The 22,475-nt window shown below is 45.1% G+C and overlaps 2 protein-coding genes across 4 annotated transcripts; one reads left to right on the top strand and one right to left on the bottom strand.

Moving 5' to 3' along the window:
• The first annotated feature begins 5,401 nt into the window (after positions 1-5,401).
• On the top strand, positions 5,402-11,494 carry LOC121302236 (actin, alpha skeletal muscle 2). The gene is made up of 9 exons (XM_041232071.1): positions 5,402-5,496; positions 6,779-6,927; positions 7,576-7,704; positions 8,032-8,142; positions 9,199-9,283; positions 9,666-9,827; positions 9,937-10,128; positions 10,428-10,609; positions 11,277-11,494. Exons 2-9 carry the CDS (start codon positions 6,799-6,801, stop codon positions 11,418-11,420), a joined length of 1,134 nt encoding a protein of 377 aa, XP_041088005.1. The 5' UTR covers positions 5,402-5,496; positions 6,779-6,798; the 3' UTR covers positions 11,421-11,494.
• Positions 11,495-14,089: 2,595 nt separating this feature from the next.
• Positions 14,090-21,363, bottom strand: LOC121302234 (STAM-binding protein-like A). 3 transcript variants are annotated; one of them, XM_041232068.1, is made up of 11 exons: positions 21,284-21,363; positions 19,828-20,022; positions 19,485-19,720; positions 18,777-18,852; positions 18,471-18,566; positions 17,593-17,944; positions 17,291-17,415; positions 16,524-16,661; positions 15,887-15,999; positions 15,423-15,522; positions 14,090-14,873 (listed from the first exon to the last, which is right to left on the bottom strand). In XM_041232068.1, the coding sequence occupies exons 3-11, from the start codon at positions 19,685-19,687 to the stop codon at positions 14,817-14,819; spliced, it is 1,260 nt and encodes a 419-aa protein (XP_041088002.1). In that variant the 5' UTR covers positions 19,688-19,720; positions 19,828-20,022; positions 21,284-21,363; the 3' UTR covers positions 14,090-14,816. The 3 variants fall into 3 exon arrangements, with proteins under 3 accessions (XP_041088002.1, XP_041088003.1, XP_041088004.1); XM_041232069.1 differs by having other exon boundaries at positions 19,494-19,720; XM_041232070.1 differs by lacking the exons at positions 18,471-18,566; positions 18,777-18,852; positions 19,485-19,720; positions 19,828-20,022; positions 21,284-21,363 and adding an exon at positions 18,182-18,436.
• Positions 21,364-22,475: the final 1,112 nt, after the last annotated feature.

Genomic DNA, 22,475 nt, shown 5'->3' with positions numbered 1-22,475 from the left:
GTATTGAGGTAGTATTTGCTTTGATGCTTATAGTTTTGCATTTGACGTTTTGTTTAGAATTGTTTCGAATGAATCCAATCTTGTCTGAATCACGTGTTAAGTGTTTGGTCCGGTTTTCTCCAGCGCTACAGAGAGCAAATCTATTTTCATCGGCTTCTTACCATTATAGTGGGATTAGAGCGCATGTGCTACACGTTTGTTGGACACGTTTCTGTCCGGTGCAGTAACTCGAGGACTGCTTATGCCTTCAAAGATGAAACTGACCTTTCCCAGCGTGGAGTCAAAATGCCAGTGCAGGTTGAGAAGCCACAAGAAAGGCAAAGATCTCAAAAAGGTTCCACAGACCTGTTGGTGAGAACTGACATGATGGGATGAGGATTTGCCAGGGTGGCAATTATCCTGTAACATCGGTGTTGGACTGAAGGGGGCCCTCTAGTCCTCTTACACTTGGGTGTACTTAGTACTTCAGCCTTTTTAGGAAGAGGATGATTCCTTTGCTATCCAGGAATGTTTCCTGGCACCTTCAAACCTTCAAACCTGCGCCCAGCTGCCAGCCAGCTCCTGTTGTCTTTACTGTACACATTGGAGCATCACAGAGCCCTCTCCACGCAATACAATAACCTTTAGCGGGTAACTGTGCTGCCAGATAGCATAGTAAAGCACAGCACAGGGTAGCAGAGGCAAGCATTCTTAACTACACAGGGGAGGGGGTTAAAGCACGGGTTAAAGTTTAAACATGTTTCAAGCGTGCTGCAGCTGTCAGCGCTTGAGAGAGGACCGAACTGAAAGCATTTTTTTAAGACAGAAAAGCTTGATGGCCCTTTGTGTGTTGCTCAGCGGGCCCAGTTATAACATACTGTACCAGCACAGGAACATTCAGAGGGTCTTCAATTACAATCCATGAAAACCGACTGATGCTGTTAACTCAAGCCTCAAAACGCAGAAGTGTGCTTTCCAGTAGAATCTGGAGTTCTAAAAGCATGCGCTTCTTTGACAGCGTATGGCACACAGACCCCTGGAGGATTCTGTCCCATTCTAGCGTGGTGCACTTCGAAATGCACGCAGAGATAAATATACAGGAGTGACAGGGGGAGGAGAAGAATGCGAGTGGAGACGCTTCACACAGCTGAGCCCTCGAGCTGAATGCCCCCGCCCACTGCCTGCTAGGATAGTCCAGGAGGGCTCTGATTGGTTCAGCCAGCTGGCTCCTTATAAGGTGACACAGACAGACAGGTGTCCTGGAGGGGGTGCGATAGACAGACATTCAATACCCAGAGCTCTTTATAAGTCATCACTACTAAGAAAGTTGAGGCTAAACTTGTAAGTCTCCTTTCTAAAAGTAATGTCTGCTTACCACCCCCATTAAAAAAGCACAACCTCTTATGGTAATTACATAGATACGATATTGAATTGAAATGACATATGTTTTAATATGTTTTGGGCAAATATATTGTGATATCTTGTAAAATAGAACAATATATTTTAAAATACAGAAGTTATTGGTCGATTTAAGATATAAATATATTATACAGTATATTTCAACATATCTTTTTATATAGTCTTGTTTAGCGTGTATATATATATATATATATATATATATATATATATATGTATATTATATATATATATATATATACATTTAATAGAATTAATATAATATAATTATTTTTCAGTGCAAATTCCTGTATTTAAATTCCAGCCATAGCTCAGCATATTTCAATATATTCCAATATATATAATTCCAATTTTAATTTAATAGATATAATTCCAATGCAATTTTAAAAGTAGCAAAGTTATTTTTTTCCCAATGCGTTACCACATTCCGTTACCTTTCTGAAAACAAAAGGACCCATCTCTGTTACAAGCTACTGAATGCCAAGAGTATGAGATTAGGGAGGGATTTCATGCATGCTTTCATAAAAAAACAGTCAGGGTTATGCAGGCATTACAAAAGGAACCTGCAAGATCTAAAAAAAGAAAGATTGCAAGCTTGCATAGTCCTTGCTTTGGCCTTTCCCAGCATGACCCTAGTGGCAGCGATGGGCGTGCCTCTGTGTTCGAGTGTGTGTTCCGCAGCTGTCTCACCGTTCCCTTTACACACAACAGCGCACCTGTGTTACCACTGTGTGTAAAACAATCAGGACTTTATTTATTTTAGCCCAGAGCAATGAAGAACTGGCTGTCTTTAAAATCTTAAAAGGAGCTGACAATCATAGCCAATACTTTAAGAGCGGGACAGAAACCAGGACCACACAGTTGGAAGTGGAGATTTTTGACAGAGGCTAGGAGACACTTCTTCACACAGAGAGTGGTGAGGGGGTGGAATGAGTGAGCTAGTCGTATTGACACAGAATCCTAGGGGATCCATCTTGAAGGTCTGGAGATCAATCAGGCATTAGGAACCGGATGAGCACGGATGGGCTGATATCGTCTCGTAGTCACATAATGAAAGCGCTGTCTTGACGCTACGCTAATGCTGGATGCTCTGTACAGCTGACCCCCTGTTGAGAGAAGCTTTGTTTATGACAGTACGTGGACACAGTTGTTAACCATATTAAACATAATTATACTGGCTGAGAGCGACAGGTCTCGAATGTGACTACAATCTGCATTCTCTATATTATAACTGATTTGATTTGTATTCTCTATATTATAACTGATTTGATTTGTATTCTCTATATTATATATTCTTTGTCTTTTTTTCTGTCTTGGTTGCTTCAGGTACCTCATCTGGGAACAGTAGGTGGTGTAAATCTCCATTTCAAATATTCCAGTACAGGATTTATTGATTTATTTATTTATGCATAATCTTTGTGCCCTGTTTTTCACTGCAGTAATCCCAGTTTAGGAGCACTGAAGGTCAATTCTCCGATCCCACGAGCAAGCCAGTCACCTCTTTACACCCAAGATCTCAATACTGGATGTATGTAACCCTGGATATGTGTGTGTGTGTGTGTGTGTGTGTGTATAGCAGTTGATCAGTTATTGACAGGAAAGCCAGAGAAAGGGTGAGGCAGAACCAGATATCATGTTTCAACATGAAAAATACATCAGAATAATCAATATGAACAATACATCAGAATAATTAATATGAAAACACATAAGAAATATCAATATGAAAATAAATAAGTCATCAATATGAAAATACGTTTCCTAAAACACGTGTTTCTTTCAAAACTACACGTTTGAGGCTTTACCTTAACCCTTTAAGTACCTAATAATTGGAAAATAATTTTATAAGCTGTATGCTTGTAATTTCATACGTTGCATTTAGATTTGGCACATGCGGCTGAAAAAATTAGGAGGAAGTTTCATAACAATGAAGTTAAAAAGAACATTAAAGCAGCTGCTAGTTTTGCCAGCTGAAAATGTTCCAAAAAGAAAAATTACAAAGTAGCCTGCCCTGAAACTAGCACTTAATTAAGAGGCTTCCTGGTTGGAATGAATGCGTGATCACGGCAAACATGTGGAACTATTCCTAACGCCAATGCCAGCACAAGGGACAAATACAGCAGGATGAGGCCGACAGAATAAAACACAGTCATGCCTTGGTGGTGCCAAAAGACCACCTGTCAGACCACCTCCCCTCAATCTCTTTCTTAATTCAGAAAACAGTTCCCCCCTCCCCCTCTATCCCCGCTCCTCTCTCTGCTTACAGGAGCGTTTTTTAAGTTCACTTAGAAGGCCATGATGAACCCTAGTGGTTGTCCTGAGTTTGAAGTGTGCAATTTCCCGCTGTCCACTGTCAATGCTTAGCAGCCAACTAGTTCAAGACATCTTGGGCAGGAATTATCAAATGAAACTCTTTTTAAAGCTTGCAGTTAACTTAAGAACGTAAGAGAGTTTACGAATGAGAGGAGGCCACTTGGCCCGTCAGTGCTCGTCCAGTTCCTAGCAGCTGGTTAATCTCAGAACAAAGTCAGTTCCTAAAGGATCCCAGTGATTCAGCATCAACAACATGACTAGGTAACCCATTCCATCCCCTCACCACTCTCTGCGTGAAGAAGAGTGTCCTTCAGCAACATGACTAGGTAACCCATTCCATCCCCTCACCACTCTCTGTGTGAAGAAAAGTCTCCTTCAACAACATGACTAGGTAACCCATTCCACCCCCTCACCACTGTCTCTGTGTGAAGAAGAGTCTCCTTCAGCAACATGACTAGGTAACCCATTCCATCCCCTCACCACTGTCTCTGTGTGAAGAAGAGTCTCCTTCAGCAACATGACTAGGTAACCCATTCCATCCCCTCACCACTGTCTCTGTGTGAAGAAGAGTCTCCTTCAGCAACATGACTAGGTAACCCATTCCACCCCCTCACCACTGTCTCTGTGTGAAGAAGAGTCTCCTTCAGCAACATGACTAGGTAACCCATTCCATCCCCTCACCACTGTCTCTGTGTGAAGAAGAGTATCCATCCCTCTGTCCTACAGTAAGTCTCTACTTGAGTTCCAACTGTGTTCTCTGGTCCATGAAATCTGATATTTTGTCTCCCCTTCTCCCTCTCCCTCTCTCTTGGTATGTCTGTGCACTGGCCTCAGGCCCAAACAGCCCATTGCTGAAATGCCTGATGGGAAACTGGACTCCCAAGTCACATCACGTCACAGATTGTGTGTGTGTGTGAGAGTGTGTGTTATATATTTTACACAGACAACAAACTATTCTTTTGCAGTCAGCATATCACCAGGATAAGTCATTTCTCCATGTTGCAATATTCGTTCCCATGCTTTATTTTCCTGTATGTTTAAAAGTCTTGGCTACCTCTAATCATTGTGTCCTGCAAAGCAAAGCCTGCAAGAGAGATGCATTCTCAGTTAGAGGCAGGAAGCCCCCAAATTCTTGTACAGGCATTAAAAGTCATTAAATCAACCTCACAACAGACAACAAGCTCCTATAATGATGTGTTGTGGTTTAAAAGCTGAGACGGTCTTAACATTGACACTCTGAGTGTGAGATCTACACCCTCTGCAAAGTCAGACACAGACAAATGCCCTTATTTGTACAGAACGTGGGTAAATAAAAGCAGTGCACGTGTTCTTAAAACCCTGATCTTAATACATTAAAAAAATCTCAAAGTCCCGCCGTCGACAATACTCCTATTTCTAAGGTCTAACACTCACCCCCACCCCCTCGGACCCAAAAAGGGTTTGTTTTAAACACCCCCCCCTTCCCCTATCCAAAGTTTAACTTATAAGGCACGCCGGTCTCTGGCTTCTTTTACTTTGCTATGTTTTAAACTCTCCCCCTCTTCTTTTCGTAGCTGCTTCACAAGGGCAGAGGCAGGCAGCCTGGTACCTTATAAGGACTTGGGACTCGGGAGCACGCACAGCTGCACTCGTCGCTCTTTTTAGGGGCTTGTGTGGTGTGTGGGAGCCCGCCTCCCTGCCTCCCTGCCTCCCTGCTCCAGGGGGTATTTAAAGACCCCTGCCCTCTGTGTTGTGCCCCAGTTGAAGCATCTCTCTCTCTCTCTCTCTCTCTCTCTCGTGCGATACTACTCGGTGAGTGACTTGTCTCTCTGGCTGTGGAGTAAGATTGCCTGACTTGCCTGCCTGTCTGGACTGCCTACTTGTGCTTTGAGTTTGGGCTGGATGAACCATGCTTAGGGTTAGAGAGGGCTGGAGGTCTTTGTGATAGAGAGGATGGAGGGGGGGGTGGGGGCTGGGGTAATGCCTGTTTTATTGGAAGAGAAACATCTTTTTTTTTTAAAGTTTAAACATATATTGTGAAATACTGGGTTCTGTTCAGCTTTAACTCTGAGTTATTTAAGGCTAGTTCAGTTCTTCTTTTCTTAATGAAACAGTTAACAGTTCAGAACAGCTGCTGCCCTCAGCGGGCTGTGAACCCGAGAGCTTTGGGAACTGGGTCCATGTTTTTCGTGTTCGTCTTGATCATCTGCTTCTGAAACATAGTTATCTTCAGGTTTGTGAGTGGCAGCACTTTGGTTTTCTCTAATTAAAATCAGAAGAAAAATGATTACCTCTGGAGCGATACAGAGCGGCGTTTGATGTGATTCTATAGGGATCATCACTGTTGCTGGAATGTATGGCTTTTGTTAGAACGATGGTTATCTTTACAGCTTCAATTGCAGTAGCGGCATCACCAGTGCAGCTACAATGTTACAGCATGAGGCTGTCATCAATAGACTGGCCACCTAACGGGAACCTTCTCCCATTTTAACATAGCAATGGGATCACAATGGTTTGAGCACACAGTCCACACGGCTGGTGATCCATTGCAGTGCCATGGTACCAGTACCAGCCAGGCAGCGGGCTCCTGTATCAGGACCACTGCACTGTGCAGCATCTCATCTCCATTGTGTTGCCATGGCTGGGAACGCTGATGGTTCTGCTAGCTAGGGCTTCTTCAGGGTAATGCATTAGGATCGCAATGGGATTTTACAAGTTTGTTGATGGAATATCTGCACGCGGTTTCTGTTGGATTTGGTCTCTCCCCCCCCCCTTTAGTGCTGATAGAGCCGGAGGGTGAGAATTACTGTATCTTGCTGCCTTGTTTGAAATTGAGCTGGGAGAGATAGAGCGGAGAAAGCCAGCGCTGTATTTAGAAAGCTCACAGCTGGGGCAGTCAGCCAGAACAGCTGAAAGAAAGCAGTTTAACCTGCAAAGGGGCAAAGTGACAGCTCTTAGTTTAAAGGGTCTGTGGGCTTCTCTTTCAGCTTGATGTGTTGCAGCGCCTGTGTGTGTTTTCGGGGGTGGAAGGTGTCTCATTTCTGCTGGCACGCAAGGAGTTAACTCTTCTCTCTGCCTCTCCCCCCTCCTCCAGACCACACCCCCTGACCAATCATGTGCGACGAAGACGAGACTACCGCCCTTGTGTGCGACAACGGCTCCGGATTGGTCAAGGCTGGATTCGCTGGGGATGACGCTCCCCGTGCTGTCTTCCCATCCATTGTGGGCCGACCCAGACACCAGGTACTGTAGAAACTCTATACAGCATTGCTATAGAACACCAGATACTGGACAGACTCTATACAGCATTGCTATAGAACACCAGGTACTGGATAGACTCTATACAGCATTGCTATAGAACACCAGGTACTGGATAGACTCTATACAGCATTGCTATAGAACACCAGGTACTGGATAGACTCTATACAGCATTGCTATAGAACACCAGGTACTGGATAGACTCTATACAGCATTGCTATAGAACACCAGATACTGGATAGACTATATACAGCATTGCTATAGAACACCAGATACTGGATAGACTCTATACAGCATTGCTATAGAACACCAGATACTGGATAGACTCTATACAGCATTGCTATAGAACACCAGATACTGGATAGACTCTATACAGCATTGCTATAGAACACCAGGTACTGGATAGACTCTATACAGCATTGCTATAGAACACCAGGTACTGGATAGACTCTATACAGCATTGCTATAGAACACCAGATACTGGATAGACTCTATACAGCATTGCTATAGAACACCAGATACTGGATAGACTCTATACAGCATTACTATAGAACACCAGGTACACTTTGTACAGTATTGCATTGCTGTGGGTCGTTGCTCCTGGATCCTGACCCTCTCTCCTCTCTCTCACAGGGTGTGATGGTGGGTATGGGTCAGAAGGACAGCTATGTAGGAGACGAGGCCCAGAGCAAGAGGGGTATCCTGACTCTGAAGTACCCCATTGAACACGGCATCATCACCAACTGGGACGACATGGAGAAGGTGGGCATCGCCACGCCTCTGCTGCACTCTCTCTCAATGCAGCACGACGCAATAGCATTGCACAAGAAGAAGAGGTCATTCTCAGTACTACTGAGCAGTAATACCGAATCCAAGACACTGCAGTGTTAGCAGAGCTAGAGTCTCGTCCTCTCCCTCCCTCCCCCTCTCTCTTACTCTCCAGCCCTCTGAGCCCTCACTCCAGTCCAGTAGCAGGGTCAGTATAGTGCGCTCACTCCCCCTGCTGGTTTAATAACAGGACCCCTGTACTTTTTCACTCTGCGGGTCTGGAGGTCAGTTCGCTTTACTAATCCTCTCTCTCTCCCCTAGATCTGGCACCACACCTTCTACAATGAGCTGAGAGTCGCCCCTGAGGAGCACCCCACCCTGCTCACCGAGGCCCCCCTCAACCCCAAGGCCAACAGAGAGAAGATGACCCAGGTAAGGGACCACGCCACCTCAGGGACCAGTGGAACAGATGGGCTTTAAAAAAAAAAAAAATCATAGTCATTATACTGGAATCAAAAGTTTATTGAGGGATGATATTTAGTTCACAGGCTACAGCTGTGGACAAAAGTTTTGCATCACCCTATAGAATGAACTGATTTAGCTTTGTGAAGTCGAATGAAACTCGCAGAATAACGTTACGTTAACACACTGAATTACACACGGCTTTGTAGTTTTCCAGATACTTCACGAAAAACTGACAACCATTAAAAAATGTGACATTTTGAAATCGAACATGAAATATTGTACTGCTATTATGGCTTCCGGTTGACTTTTGCGACATCATTTTGTAGTTTATATATAAATTATGACTTAATCCTAAAATTCTAGGTGATGCAAAACTTGGCCAGAGCTGTACAGCTTCCCAAAATGACAACTGACCTCCCAGCGTGGTGTAATGTTGTAACGATCACATTTGGGGTCCAGAATTCTTAACAAAATGCAATTCTGCAGTCAATGCCAGCATTACAGTCATGAACTCCTGTTCCATTCGGACAAACTGAAACGACTTCCAAACCCAAACAAGTGCCTTCGACAATAATCAAACTAAACAAAGCCACAAACCGAGACCTGGATCTCAAATCTCCATGGCAGTCCAAGCCCACCAATATAGATGTAAAATAAAGCCACCGAGCTGAAAGCCCGCGTATTCTTGCAGTGGTGCCGCAGCTTTAGAGGGTCCTTTCATGTCAGGTCATGCTTTACTTCAAACTGAATGGAAAATAAAAACAGCAGCCACAAAGTTAGATTAGATCTCAGGCACTGCAGACCTTCCCAAACAAAAGAAACTGCCAGCTAATAATCACTTAATTGAGTAATTATTTCCAGTCAAATGTAATAGCTGCAGTTCATTTAGAGGTATGTTGACATGTCTATAATTGTTTCTGAGAGATCTAGAATTCATCTGAGAGATCTAGAAAGGATTCTGACAGGACGGCGGTCTCTTCCACACTCTCCCAGCTCTCAAGCCTTTTTTTTCTCTGGTTTCAGATCATGTTTGAGACCTTCAACGTCCCCGCCATGTACGTGGCCATCCAGGCTGTGCTGTCCCTCTACGCCTCCGGCCGTACCACCGGTCAGTATCCCAGACCACTCTGATTGCCAGACTGACCACGCCCTGCACTGGGCACTGTCCACAACAGAGGGTTTAATTTAGTCTTTATGAGAAATACAACTGAATCGATATTAACAGCTACATTTTTACAATAATAATAATAATAATAATAATAATAATAATAATGCAGTTTACAATAGTCATAACAGTAAAACCTTAAAAGTGAGCCACTTAGATTCAAGTTCTTGAACACCCCTACCTCGCTGCAGATGTAAGGAGCGCTCTCTCAGGATTAGACTGGGACCTCCAAGCTCAGGGGATGGCGCTGGATTTGAAGCCCCGGTGCCACCCGGCTGCAGTCCAGGCAGTAATGGTCTAACTTGGCTTGTGTGTGTGCCTGCAGGTATCGTGCTGGACTCTGGAGATGGTGTGACCCACAACGTGCCCATCTATGAGGGGTACGCCCTGCCCCACGCCATCATGCGCTTGGATCTGGCCGGCAGAGACCTGACTGACTACCTGATGAAGATCCTGACTGAGAGAGGCTACTCCTTCGTCACCACTGGTGGGTCAGCTCTCACACTCGCCTAAAAGGGCAGGTTTACTTGCAATCAGATGCCTTTTTTTCTTGTTCGAGTCGGCTGAATTCATTGTGAACGCGTCTCCCCCCTCAGCCGAGCGTGAGATTGTGCGTGACATCAAGGAGAAGCTGTGCTACGTGGCTCTGGACTTCGAGAATGAGATGGCCACCGCCGCCTCCTCCTCCTCTCTGGAGAAGAGCTACGAGCTTCCCGACGGCCAGGTCATCACCATCGGAAACGAGCGTTTCCGCTGCCCCGAGACCCTCTTCCAGCCTTCCTTCATCGGTGAGCAGCTTCAGTCTTCATCCTTCAGCCCGCCCTCACAGCTCTAGGACACACCGTTTACCTTCCTCGCACTCCCTCAGCTCTAACCACTAGATCACACCGCCTCCCTCCCTCCCAATCCCTCAGCAATAACCACTAGATCACACCGCTTCCCTCCCTCCCAATCCCTCAGCTCTAACCACTAGATCACATCTCCTCCCTTCCTCCCTCTCTGTCCCTCAGCTACGCGGCATCCCCTCCAAGTCCTTCAGCTCTATTCAGCTCTGTTAACCACCTCCCTCCCCTTCACTGTTGAACAGGTATGGAATCCGCTGGTATCCATGAGACCGCCTACAACTCCATCATGAAGTGCGACATTGACATCCGCAAGGACCTGTATGCCAACAATGTGCTGTCTGGTGGTACCACCATGTACCCTGGTATCGCTGACCGCATGCAGAAGGAGATCACTGCCCTGGCACCCAGCACCATGAAGATCAAGGTGCGAACCATTATTCACAATACACATGCAAAATACATGACCTCTCTATGTAATATATTCTGTGTTTTAAATATGTTTTCAAGAATATAAAATACCTTCCAGGAATGTGTTATTGTACAACACGCTTGCAGCTGAATGAGAGATTACTTATACTAGTGAAGGACAGAGAGGTTATAGTGTTGATGCAAATAATCGAGTCTTCGATGCAGGCACCACAGGGGCAACAGAGGGGTTCTCTACTAAGGGGATGAGGAAGAACAGCGGCCTCTGTGCAAACACCCTTACACTTTTGTTTTTCTGACATTACAAAAAATAAAAAAATAATTAGTGGGATCCCTTTACAATCCAAGTGTATTCCCTAAAAAAAAAAAAAAAGCCAGCTAGCAGGAACATTAGCAGACCACAGCATTACAAGTTAACCCAATCGACTTGCAACAGATATTAGACAGCCCTGATACTGTCAGTCTAGAAGGCCAGGGCTGCGGACAGGCAGGCAGGGGGTGCTCAGGTCAGGACTGAAGTTCTCTCTCACTTGCAGAGCTGTGTGAAGAAGCTCCTACAGACCTTGACCAAACTCGTACATTTGTTTTTAAAAAAAGCGAATGAATTTCTGTCTCAACATCCTGAAAGCACAGCCCCCTGACGCCTCTCTTTCTCCTCCCCGCAGATCATCGCTCCCCCCGAGAGGAAGTACTCAGTCTGGATCGGTGGCTCCATCCTGGCCTCTCTGTCCACCTTCCAGCAGATGTGGATCACCAAGCAGGAGTACGACGAGGCAGGCCCCTCCATCGTCCACAGGAAGTGCTTCTAAGCCCCCGCCCCTTCCATGCGCCACCGTTCATCTACCTGTCCATTCAGTTGCAATAAAAGTCCTGTGCTTGTAAACCCTGCCAGCCTGCTTCATTCACTACTTTACATTTGCACCGCGAAAAAAAAGCATTGTCACAGAGTGTCTCATAGTAAAGGACAAGGGTTTAAGATGGACCTTTTGTTCTATTGCCACAACCCCATTTTACACATGTAGATCACATCTGATACAGGCTCTCCTGTGCATTGTTGCTTATTTAAGGGTTATCTTTCCTACTTTGCATCCAAGTTGACAATAACACGAGGTGATACATACTCTAAGATGTTACTGTTTGAAGACTGTATTCACGTAAATGCACAAAGAGCATGCAAGTTTACTACTGCTAACAATAATAATTATAGATCCAATATTGCACACAGAGATAACACATATAGTATTCGTTTTGCATTGAGTTTAGTTTTACTGGTCAGTATCTGAGTTTTAATGCTAGTCGGGGTAGAAAAAATAAATGGGACGTTTCAGGTAAACTTGTTTTCACACAAGTGCTTCGGCTACCTGCCGATTTTGCACAGTTTTTTTGAAAAGTAACGAAAATCACAATTTGTTATATTTGGCCCTGAAAAGTAATCCGATTACTTGTTGAAAAGTAATCCAATTACAAGTTACAGTAATGTACTTTGTCAACTTCGGTAATACTTTTGTGTGTTGCGTCAGCTGGACTGTATTACAGAACTGGAGCTGAGAAAAATCTCTCTGTAAAGAACTATATAGGAAAAAGTGATTAATCGCACATTTACACAACATAAATGACCTAGCTTAGAGAATCAGGCGGTAGGGAACTTCTCAGTGCACTAGGTGGAGCAGAGCTACTCAACTTACAAACGAAACAGAGCAGAACTGCTTAGTTCAGCTTCCACCTTCATGGCTGTGGTGCCCTAAGCCTATGCTGGGTTTTGAACGGTAAATCTACTTTTCCTGGGGCTTGGTGATAAAGACAGCTGAACTTCACTGTGCGAGTGCTGCACTTGTAGCAGGTGTTTCACAGCTGTCTACCTCACCACTCCCTCCCAGTGTTCTCTCCAGGACACCTGCCTGCCTGGATCACGCTGCGAGTCGGAGTGTGGAGCGGTATGGCATGTCTACCCTCGCATTCCTCTCCTCTCCCCATCAATCACAGGGAGAGGGAAAGGATAGGCACTCCCTGCGACGGACACTATGCACCCCTGATCTGCAGGCAATTTCAGGCATCTGGCTCTGGAAAGCTTCATTAGAAACCAATCTTCACACACAGGGATCCAGTTCTTTTAAATTTGTCCTCATTGCATCCCACAGCCCCCGCAACCCTCTGACTGAAGAAAAGTGCTACCTTATAGACAGGGGTGTTGGATTAAATTTCATTGTCTAGTGGCTGGGTTCACAGACCCCCTGTTAGCACTAATCTTCGGCCATCTAATGTTAGCTTCAGTAAGGCGAGCAAAGACTAGGGCTTGTCAATACACTTTGAAATAATGACAATCTCAGTGTGGAGGAGAAGACTATTACTAATGTGCACAGGACATGAATAAGTATATACCCTCACACTGCACAGTTATGACTGCACAAACACCAAGGCCAGCGTCTGAATTTGACATGCCTATTTCTGATAACATTTAAACACTTTCGAAATTCTAAACGTCAGAATCTTAGACGAACATCTAAACTCTAAAAACTGGGAGCCCGTGTTGAAATTAGCATGCACAGAAAACACACAAAACCTTTTATCTTTCTTTCTTTTTTAGGCCAGAGAAACACTGCAACTCAGCACTTTTATCCCATTGAAAACACTGCTGATTCAAAATCCACTTTGATCAATCCAGTTTTCGGCTGAAATGGAAAACTGGAAGATGAACAACCCTGGCTGTTTACTCTCGGAGATCTCCAACAACAAACCTCCAAAAGTTTCAAATAAAACCAACTTTGAAAAGGAAATTTAAAAGAGGGAAAAAAAAAAAATACTTTGACACAGTGTGCTCATGAGAACGTTTACAAAGTATATTCTCCCAAAGCAAGCAGGCAAACATCGTGATTTTCGAAAAACAACGAATGCATTTTAAAGGCTCCGCGACAGGCTGTTTTTCTGACCGCTTATCCCCAACAGCAGTGAGATACCAGGGATCCAGAACGGGGTTACTCTTGTGTTGATTTTTAATGAGAGATGTAGTACTGGAAAGCAGAGAGGCACTGCCCTCTAGTGTATGTACAGTACTGACATTGTTATACATTCCTTTAAAAATAGAACTATAACATTCCCTTAGAAGGGATTTAAACAAGAAATAAAATAATAATAATAATAATAACAAAATCAAAAAATTCAATTTTGGCTAATATAAAGGCATTCTGAACAAGCAGGCAGCTTCAGATATTATGTCATTTCTTCTTTTTCCCCTTTTACTGTTTCAATCATTCTGAATACAGTCTTTGCTGTTACAATACTGAAAGCTCATTTTACAATGAATCTGCCTTTACCAGACTGTGAACTGGCTTTCAGCTTGTCTAGAGAATCCTAACTGCCAGGACTGAACAGCCTTCTTCATCCAATTCAAACCCCATCACAGTGTGATCTTGCTGCTGCTGCTGTGTGTGTGTGTGTGTGTGTATAATGTGCATGCTTGTACAGCTCTGGACAAAAGTTTTGCATCACCTAGAATTTTAGGATTGAGTCAAAAAAAAAAAAAAAAAAAAAACATCACGTAATCAAACTGCAAAATGACATCGTAAAAGTCGACCAGATGCTGTAATAGTAGCACACTGTTTCATGTTAGGGTTGAAAATGGTCAATATGTTGTGCGTTTTTCGTTAAGTATCTGGGAACGCTACAAAGCGGCAGCAGGTAATTCAGTATGTTAACATAACGTTATTCGGCAGGTTTCATTCGACTTTATGAAGCAGAATTTGTTCATTATATTTGGAGGGTGATGCAAAACATTTGTCCAGAGCTGTAGAGTAAGCGTGTCTGGCAGAGACAGAGATTATAATGACAACTCTCTCAGCACCACAGAAACACCTTCCTAGGTTTCAGTGTCTTATACTCAGAAATAAATACAAACGGGCATAACAATACTGGCATTTGACAGTCGCTGACTGGAATGCAGTCTTTCCTTTACTGCTAGAAGAGTACTGTTTAGTTGAAAGAGTAATGTATTCCAAATATGGGAATCCTGTCCTTTAGTCCAGAGACAACGTCATTAATTACGCAAAGTGCTTTAAACTGGAGAAGGCGTTCTATATAAAAAGACAATTGCTAATGTGAGGCTCTGTTACTGTAGGCTGCTGTCACAGGGTCTGCTCTTTGAAAAGCAGCTCCTTCTCAAGACCTCTCAGAAGTTACTTGGCGATTTTCACAGGAAACAGAGGGGTGGCTCACCGCAGGTCCATCACCGTCACACTGCTGTCACTGATGGTGAGGTGCCCACAAGACTGCAAGAAGACAAAGGAAACTCAGGCTGCCTCCGGCATGCATTGTGCCATCTGATTTGAATCGGATCATAAGCAGACACGGCCCCCTTGCCCATCTTCAACCTCCTGGGTGCCCTATTTTATTACGGGCGGCCTCGTTTGCCCAGATGGTGGGTCCTCAAACCAAATGGCTTTGAGGCAATGGGTGTTCATTCTGTCATGTCACATGATAAATCAGGAACACTAATTCATGCAAATTCACTTGCCCGGTCTCCTGAAGGGCCGGTGAGCAGAAATGAATATGCATGAAGGATGCCACGTTTAAAAGCAGTTCTGCTTTAAAATGGTTTTCGGTAACTAATATTCATAAATCACAGTTACAGTGTCACACACACACCGACACAGTGACTGACACACCAACAGAGACAGTGTCACACACACACACACACACACACACACACACACAGCGACAGTGTCACACACACACACACACACACAGCGACAGTGTCACACACATAGAGACTGACACACACACACACACACACAGAATAATGCAGTATCGGTACTCACAGTGAAGAGTGGGGGCTCCTTGGGGTGCGGGTGAAAGCCCTTCTGTTTGCAGGATGAGATCTCCTCCATACCGTGCTCAGTCAGCTTGAAGTAGCCAGTCCTGCAGCACAGACATACATGCAATGGATCAACCTCTACAGCCCGGTTATGTCTAGTGATGTAACAGTTTAAACACGTCACTGCTTTACAACTAATAAACATTTAGAATCTTATACAGTAGGATGCCTCCAGTCTAAAAGAGTGCATCTTATAATATAACACGAGGCGCCTCACACACAACCTTTTAACTATAATGTTGCATCCTATAACACGCACGCTAATGGGACAGGATTTTCTGACTGGTATCCCAATTGATTCATTGATTTCTAATGTATTCAAGTCAAACGCATTTAACCCTAAAGTGTAAATGCTCAGGAAAGGTCCAGTTTTGTCCCGGGCTGCCGCTCCACGGATGGGACACTCACTCGTTGAATTTGGGCGAGATGACGATGGCTATGGACTCCGGCAGCATCATCTGGTAGGAGCACTGTGTGTGCATGTCCACACTGGACAGGAAGGCTGTCTGTGTCGGGTGTGTCTGGGGAAGAAGAGAGACAAGACTGGGCTGGAACCAATAAGAGGGGAGGGCAGGAAAGCCCGGGGGTTAGGCTAAGCCTCCATCACGGAGGGCTTGTCAACCTGGGATGAGACACAGCTGCAAGTCCACCTGAATTGAATCAAAAGCAGGGGTGTCCAATCACAGTCCTGGAGGGCCGTTCCACTCCAGGTTTAACAGGTCCAATTATATAACAGACTAGTCCAGGGTCTGGAAGGAGGTTTTATTGATTCAATTAAACAATTTTGAACAGGGCTGGAACACAGACCAGGAGTGGAAGGGTCACCATTCGCCACCCCTGCATGAAACACTTTTTTGTTTTTTAAAAAGGGATAATCCCAAAATAACCCCAGCGGTTGATGTAATCAAAGGTGATTCACCAGTGTTATAAAACACTCCAAAATCCATCTGTGGCTTATCAGGGCATTGGCTGAGTAATATCCACAGTTTTCAAGTGCTTTACATGCTGTTATCCTGGGCGCACTGTGAATAACGAAGCTGCTCACGTGAATCCAGCCCAGAGTGATGAGGCTCAGCTCGTCCTGGATGATGAAGAGTTCCTCCTCGTTCTCCGTGTCGCAGGAATCCGGCCCGCCCCTCTGCTTCGGCACGATCACGTGGGTGATCGTGAACTCACTGCGCGTCTGAAACACGCACGCACACACAAAGCTATTAGACACGCCACAGAGCCGAATTGAGAAAGCCGAAAGAACGAGAAACTTTTTCTTAACATCTGAAAGTGAGTGAAAAGTTAGTCCAGAGCTGTGCAGACAAAGCCAGCCACCATGGCAATGCTCTGATAAACAGGGCTTTATTGCCATTAGAAACCCCCTCGTTGTGGGTCTCGTAGTCTGGCTGCAGCTAGACCACTAGGTCGGCCAGGGTGTCCTCAGCTCACCGCGCACCAGCGCCCCCTGTGGTCTGGCCGGGCGCCTGCGGGCTTGCCTGTAAGCTGCCCAGGGCTGCGTTGTCCTCCGACGCTGTAGCTCTGGGTGGCTGCACGGTGAGTCTGCAGTGTGTAAAGAAGCGCTCGGCTGACGGCACACGCTTTGGAGGACAGCGTGTGTTCGTCTTCGCCGCTCCCGAGTCAGCGCAGGGGTGGTAGCGGTGAGCTGAGCCTAAAAATAAAATGGACACGACAAATTGGGGAGAAAAATAATAAAAATAATAATTGGCGACGACTGGGAAAAAAAAAAAAAAAAAAGGAGAGAGAGAGAGAGAGAGAGAGAGAGAGAGAGAGAGAGAGAGAGAGACAGCGAGGTTGCCGGCGCACCAGTTTTCCACAGAGAATGCCGCACGTCTCCACGGCTCGGGCAGTGTTGGCCTCAGCCAGCTTCATGAACTTGCTGCACAGCTCCCGGGGAACCACCAGGGGCTGCAGCCCCTCCACCATCACACCTGCACAGAAACACAGCGTCACCACCACCAGCAAACCCCACAGGCAATTCACATGCTTCCCACAAACTCTGGGAAGCAACGTCCTAACTGAGCTGCCAAGCTGCCGAAGCCTGGCTGCTCTCGCTGGGCTTGTTACAATGCCATATCTAGAACAATACAGAATACAAAGTAACTCACTTCTCCCAGGGCTGACGAGCGAGCCCGGTTTGAGCGAGCGGTCGACGGAGGGCGTGGGTCCGGGAGGGTGTGTGGCTGCGGTGCTCGGAGGCGGGGTGGGGGTTGCAGAGGGGGGCAGTGGAGGGCCCTGTATTCCAGGGAGGAGGGGGGTCTCGGAGGGAGGGGCGGTGCTGAACTCTTGCTGGATCCTCAGCCTCTCCTTCTCCAGCTCCTGGCGGCGGATCATCTCCTCGAAGGCATTGAACTGCTCCTGCTCCTGCTGCCTGCGCCGCTGCTCCTCCACGCGCTGCCTCTCCGTCTCCAACTCCTTCTGACGGGACTGCTCCCGAGCCAGCTCGGCCATCTCCGCACTCTGAAACACACACGCACGTAGACACACGCTGATACAGTGTCTGCTAACAAAATGACTGTAAATCTCAGCCAGTACGTACTGCCAGCATTTCGTAGTTCAAAACTGCTTTATTTACATTGGAAACCCCCACCCCACGCGAACGCAAGCATCTTGAACTGAGAATGACGGTGATCAACGGGCACAGCTGCAGTCGCTTGAGGTGTTAATCCAAAATAAGTCAGTGTAACGTAAAATCACCTTAAAAAGAAATATGATGACGGGTGGCAGTCAAGGGGTTAACATGGAAACGAACTGTGTCTGCTGTGGTTCGTACCCTGGTCCCAGTGCACTACCCTCAATGCCAGGGGTGGCCAACCCTGCTCCCGGAGAGCCGCTGGCTCTTCTGCGTCTCGTTCCTCTCGAGTTCTCACTTAATCGAAACCGTTATTTTCTTCAATCGGTCTTTAGAACAGCAGAAGCAGGACCGTGGCTCTCCAGGACCAGGGCTGGCCGCCCCTGCTCTGTGCGAAGCTCTCTCCCCCGCTACCTTGCTCTGCAGGTACTCAGTGTGCTCCTTTACGTATCTCTTCAGCAGCTCTTTCTTCAGCGCCTCAGCCTGAGGGAACGCAATCTCTTTCAGCTTCTGTTTCACAAGATAAAAGTAAGAATCCAGTTTGATGCTTGTTTCTTTTGCAGTTACCGCTTTTTTTTTTGAATGCCTGCAGAGTCAGTGGGTTTATCTGGGGTTTAACGTTTGCAGGATATGCTTTTGGGGTAGTGTTGCACTTCCTCGCTCATGGAGGTCCTGACTTCTCTGCCACCAGCCAGCCGGTTCTCCTCATCAGCCTCCTACCTTCATGGTCTCCTTTTTTTCAGGAATGTTGGCGGTTTTGTAATCTCGATGTTTGGGAAGCTTTTCAATGAAGAGCCTATAACAAAAACAAATACATTTTAAAAAAATGAAATAGTTACAGATTAAAACACTTCTTTATTTCGATTTTGCCGAATAAATAAGCGACACCCAACACATGACCTATTACTGTATTAAACATCACAAAAACAAAGACTGCACCGCTGACCAAAAGTTTAGCATCACCCTCTATATAGAATGAACTGATTTTGCTGCATAACGTTGAATGAAACCTGCTGAACAATGTTAACATTTTGAATTGCACACCGCTTTGTAAAAGTGACTAATTGAAAAATGTGAAATTTCAGAATCTAACATGAAATACTGTATTATTATTATGGCTTCCGGTAGACTGTTGCGATTTGGTTTTCTAGATTCTTCGATTACATGACGTTAAATAAAAGATCTTAGTTATGTTCACATATATAGACACATTCTAGGGTGATGCAAAACCTTTGGCCACAGCTGCATTATATATTTATTTATTTCTGGGTGTGTAGTTTGGAATGACGCTATTGTTATTTTGTTGAGTCTGGTTTGCGTCGGTCTCTCTTTGTATTGCTGCTGCACTGTTGAGATGTTCCTCAGCTGGCCCTGCCTGGGGGCACACAGTGATTAAACCAAGAGGTGCGGCTGCGCAGGGCTGCTCACGTGATGTACTTGTTGTAGAGGATGAAGGCGTGCTCCATGTTCCCCTCCTCCGTGTAGATGTTGGCCATGCGGATGATCTCCATGCCCGAGCGGAAGTATCTGCGCGGGGGCACGTCTTCATTCACTGGCACAGAGCTTCCCATCTCCGTGAGGGCTCGGACCCGCTCCTCCGGAGTCAGACTCACATCACTGTACTCCGGCATGGTGCTGCTCCCTCGCCCGTCGCCTGGCGCCACCTGAAACATCAATACGTTCAAACAAACGCTGACCACGCTCGCGGGCGTCACAGGCTCGCACACAAAACAAAATCTTGCAAACCCGTGTTTCTTTCAAAAAGACTTACTTTCTTAGCTGATGAAAATGTACAGAACGACTTTCTTAGCTGCAATCAGTGAGCCAGCACAGCCACGAGAGAGAATTCCCCTGCAGTCAGACAGACAGCTCTCCTCCCCTGTGTAGATGTATACACTCTCCTGTGCACAGTACAGGCAGCAGCGCTGAAGGAGGGTCGCGGGGAAACTGGTCACAATCTCCTGCACTACAGAAAAAGGAAAACAATTAAACACCCACAGGCAGAAGGGTTTCACAACAGCAGGGAATCCCTTGTAGATAAACCACTTGTATTTAGATGCTATCCCTGGTAACCCCAGATATACACAGCCCTAGGAAATCCCTTGTAGATTAAACACCTATTTTTAGATGCTATCCCTGGATTTACCTATACCTTCAGATATACCTGCGTCTGTAAAATGCTGTGGCACCCCAGCGGTGGCTTATCCCTGCAGGATTCGATGACGTTTTTCACGTTTGTGAAAAATGAACCGCTGCTTCCTATGCTGTGGGTCAAACCACGGGACTCTCCCGTGTGGGAGAAAGTGAAGGGGTAGCAGGAAACAAGCAAGAGCAACATTTCATTTGAAAACAAACAACTTGTGCAATAGAAAAAAAAAAACACATTCCACAGACCACATAAAAAAACACAACAAAGAGGGAAGGTATTTGCTTTGAAGGAACACCTCAATTAAAGATTATATCGAGGCGTTGTGTCATGAAGCGTATAAAACTAATAATGACAATTTAAATAATTAACATTTTCAAAAGAGAAAAACGTGTATCAGGCAACTAGCGCCATCCAGCGGCCCTGACGTGTACTGTACTCCAGTACAAACGCACAGTTTACTTTTTCATCATACATTTCATTTCTTAATGAGGGCTGGGCAATTTACACAATTTAAGTAACAAGTTATATAGAGTGTATACACTTGGACAGCTCCCCGGCATGACGATTTCAACACCCGGCTTTTAGACCTCTCGCTCCCGCACTGTTATAACTCCAGCCCCAGGCCCTACGAGAGCGACAGGCCTCGTTTTCTTCTTTACTTAATAATAATAATAATAATAATAATAATAATAATAATAATAATTAAATGAAACACAGGAGTCCCTGTGAAACGCTCTCGTAGGCATAAAATAGCGTGAAAACTGAGTACGAATAATAATAATAATAATAATAATAATACTATTGATAATAACAATAATACCTGTGTTTGAATTCCATTGTTAAATATTACAATAAGGGCAAAAACTTGTCTTAGCTTGCTAAAACTGAAAACACTAAATTATCAAAACAATCTGATATTTAAAACTGCTTAAATGTTAGCACAGCAACGCTCGCTGAATGAATGAATATTATATATATATATATGTAATATTGATAATAAGTTCTACCACAGCATAAACCGCACTCTTCTATCATAACACATCGTTTAATTTTATGAAATTCAACTTCATCGTCTTACCTTATTTACAGGTAATTAATATCCTGCAAGATCGCTTGAGTTCTTACAGTCGCAAACATTTACTTCCGGGTGCAGTCCCCCCGCCTTCTTTCTGACGCGTCACCGGCACAGCCCCTCCCCCCTCCGATCAGTCGAGGATGATGTCACTGTGACCAGGGTGGGGCGTGGGGGGTGTGGGGGGTGGGAAACTCGCACAGGTATCATCCGTGGGTTCGGTTTTGAACGGGCCTATTGACAAGGTTCATAATTTAAATTCAGTTTTATGTTGACCAGGTAGTGGATTTTTCATCTAAAAATAAAAAATTTTCATGCACAATAACTCATTTTTGTTTGTTTTAAATATAGTGTTAAATGTAACTTTAAACAATGAATTAAGGATTGGGTCTGTTGTTATTTTATTTTCCTGTGAGTGGGGCTTTTTATCCCCACATTAAAAGTGCTTATGTAAATGCAAATATGTTACAGAAAATGTGCATTAAACTGATGACCAGCGTTGCAAATAAACCGAAACTTCAAATAAGACAGCTAGGCATTTTTTTATTGGTGATATTTATTAACAAAGGCCACACCCCAGACACAATACATAGGCGTTACACCCCTCCCTAAATAAACCCAGAGCTATTCCACCCTAGTGGCTGTCCACACAAGAACCCGATCAAGCATTTACAAAGAGGTTCAGAATTAAACTCTTCACAGGCCCAGCTCAGCACTGCAGACCTCTTGATCCGCCCCTCCTGCTCTGCACTGACCTAGCTGCATCTCCTCTGCCTTCTACACATCAAAGCCAGCACAGGGGTATAAGGGGGAGGAACAGTCCCAGGAAGATCTTTTTTCCCCCTCATGCATATTCTTTGAGCGCTGCATGCGGAAGCAGCTATCTCCTTTGTAATGTGTCTGTGTTACCTCTGTGGAGCAGAGGCTATCTATATAGCTCAGATACTTTTTTTTTTTTTCAGCTTCATTCTGCTCCTATCAGTCTCACTCGGCCATTGAAAGGTTTTCTCTGCTTTTTCCAGAGGAAAAAAACGACTAGAGACCTGCGCTTAATGTTTTTTTGATGATGTCGGGCAGGGTCCAACATCGGACCGGAAAGGGAAAATCGTAATGTCGGACCTGGTCCGACGCAGGACTGCAAAGGGTTAAGCCAATGAACATTTAAGCTCACAGGAAAAACACGGGAGGGCTCAAACTG

The sequence above is a fragment of the Polyodon spathula genome, chromosome 29 (assembly GCF_017654505.1).
Source record: "Polyodon spathula isolate WHYD16114869_AA chromosome 29, ASM1765450v1, whole genome shotgun sequence".
Taxonomy (NCBI): Eukaryota; Metazoa; Chordata; class Actinopteri; order Acipenseriformes; family Polyodontidae; genus Polyodon; species Polyodon spathula.
Note: the sequence above shows the minus strand (reverse complement) of the source record. Positions and strands in the feature narration are given on the sequence as shown.

What these genes read in the sequence shown, in the direction of transcription:
- LOC121302236 (XM_041232071.1), top strand. Translation starts at nt 6,799, where the DNA reads ATGTGCGACGAAGACGAGACTACCGCCCTTGTGTGCGACAACGGCTCC. An exon ending in CTACTCCTTCGTCACCACTG is followed by an intron (nt 9,828 to 9,936) that starts GTGGGTCAGCTC and finishes CTCCCCCCTCAG; the next exon opens with CCGAGCGTGAGATTGTGCGT. An exon ending in CTTCCAGCCTTCCTTCATCG is followed by an intron (nt 10,129 to 10,427) that starts GTGAGCAGCTTC and finishes ACTGTTGAACAG; the next exon opens with GTATGGAATCCGCTGGTATC.
- LOC121302234 (XM_041232068.1), bottom strand. Translation starts at nt 19,687, where the DNA reads ATGCCGGAGTACAGTGATGTGAGTCTGACTCCGGAGGAGCGGGTCCGA. An exon ending in GCTCGTCAGCCCTGGGAGAA is followed by an intron (nt 17,416 to 17,592) that starts GTGAGTTACTTT and finishes GTTTCTGTGCAG; the next exon opens with GTGTGATGGTGGAGGGGCTG. An exon ending in ATCTCGCCCAAATTCAACGA is followed by an intron (nt 15,523 to 15,886) that starts GTGAGTGTCCCA and finishes TCTGTGCTGCAG; the next exon opens with GACTGGCTACTTCAAGCTGA.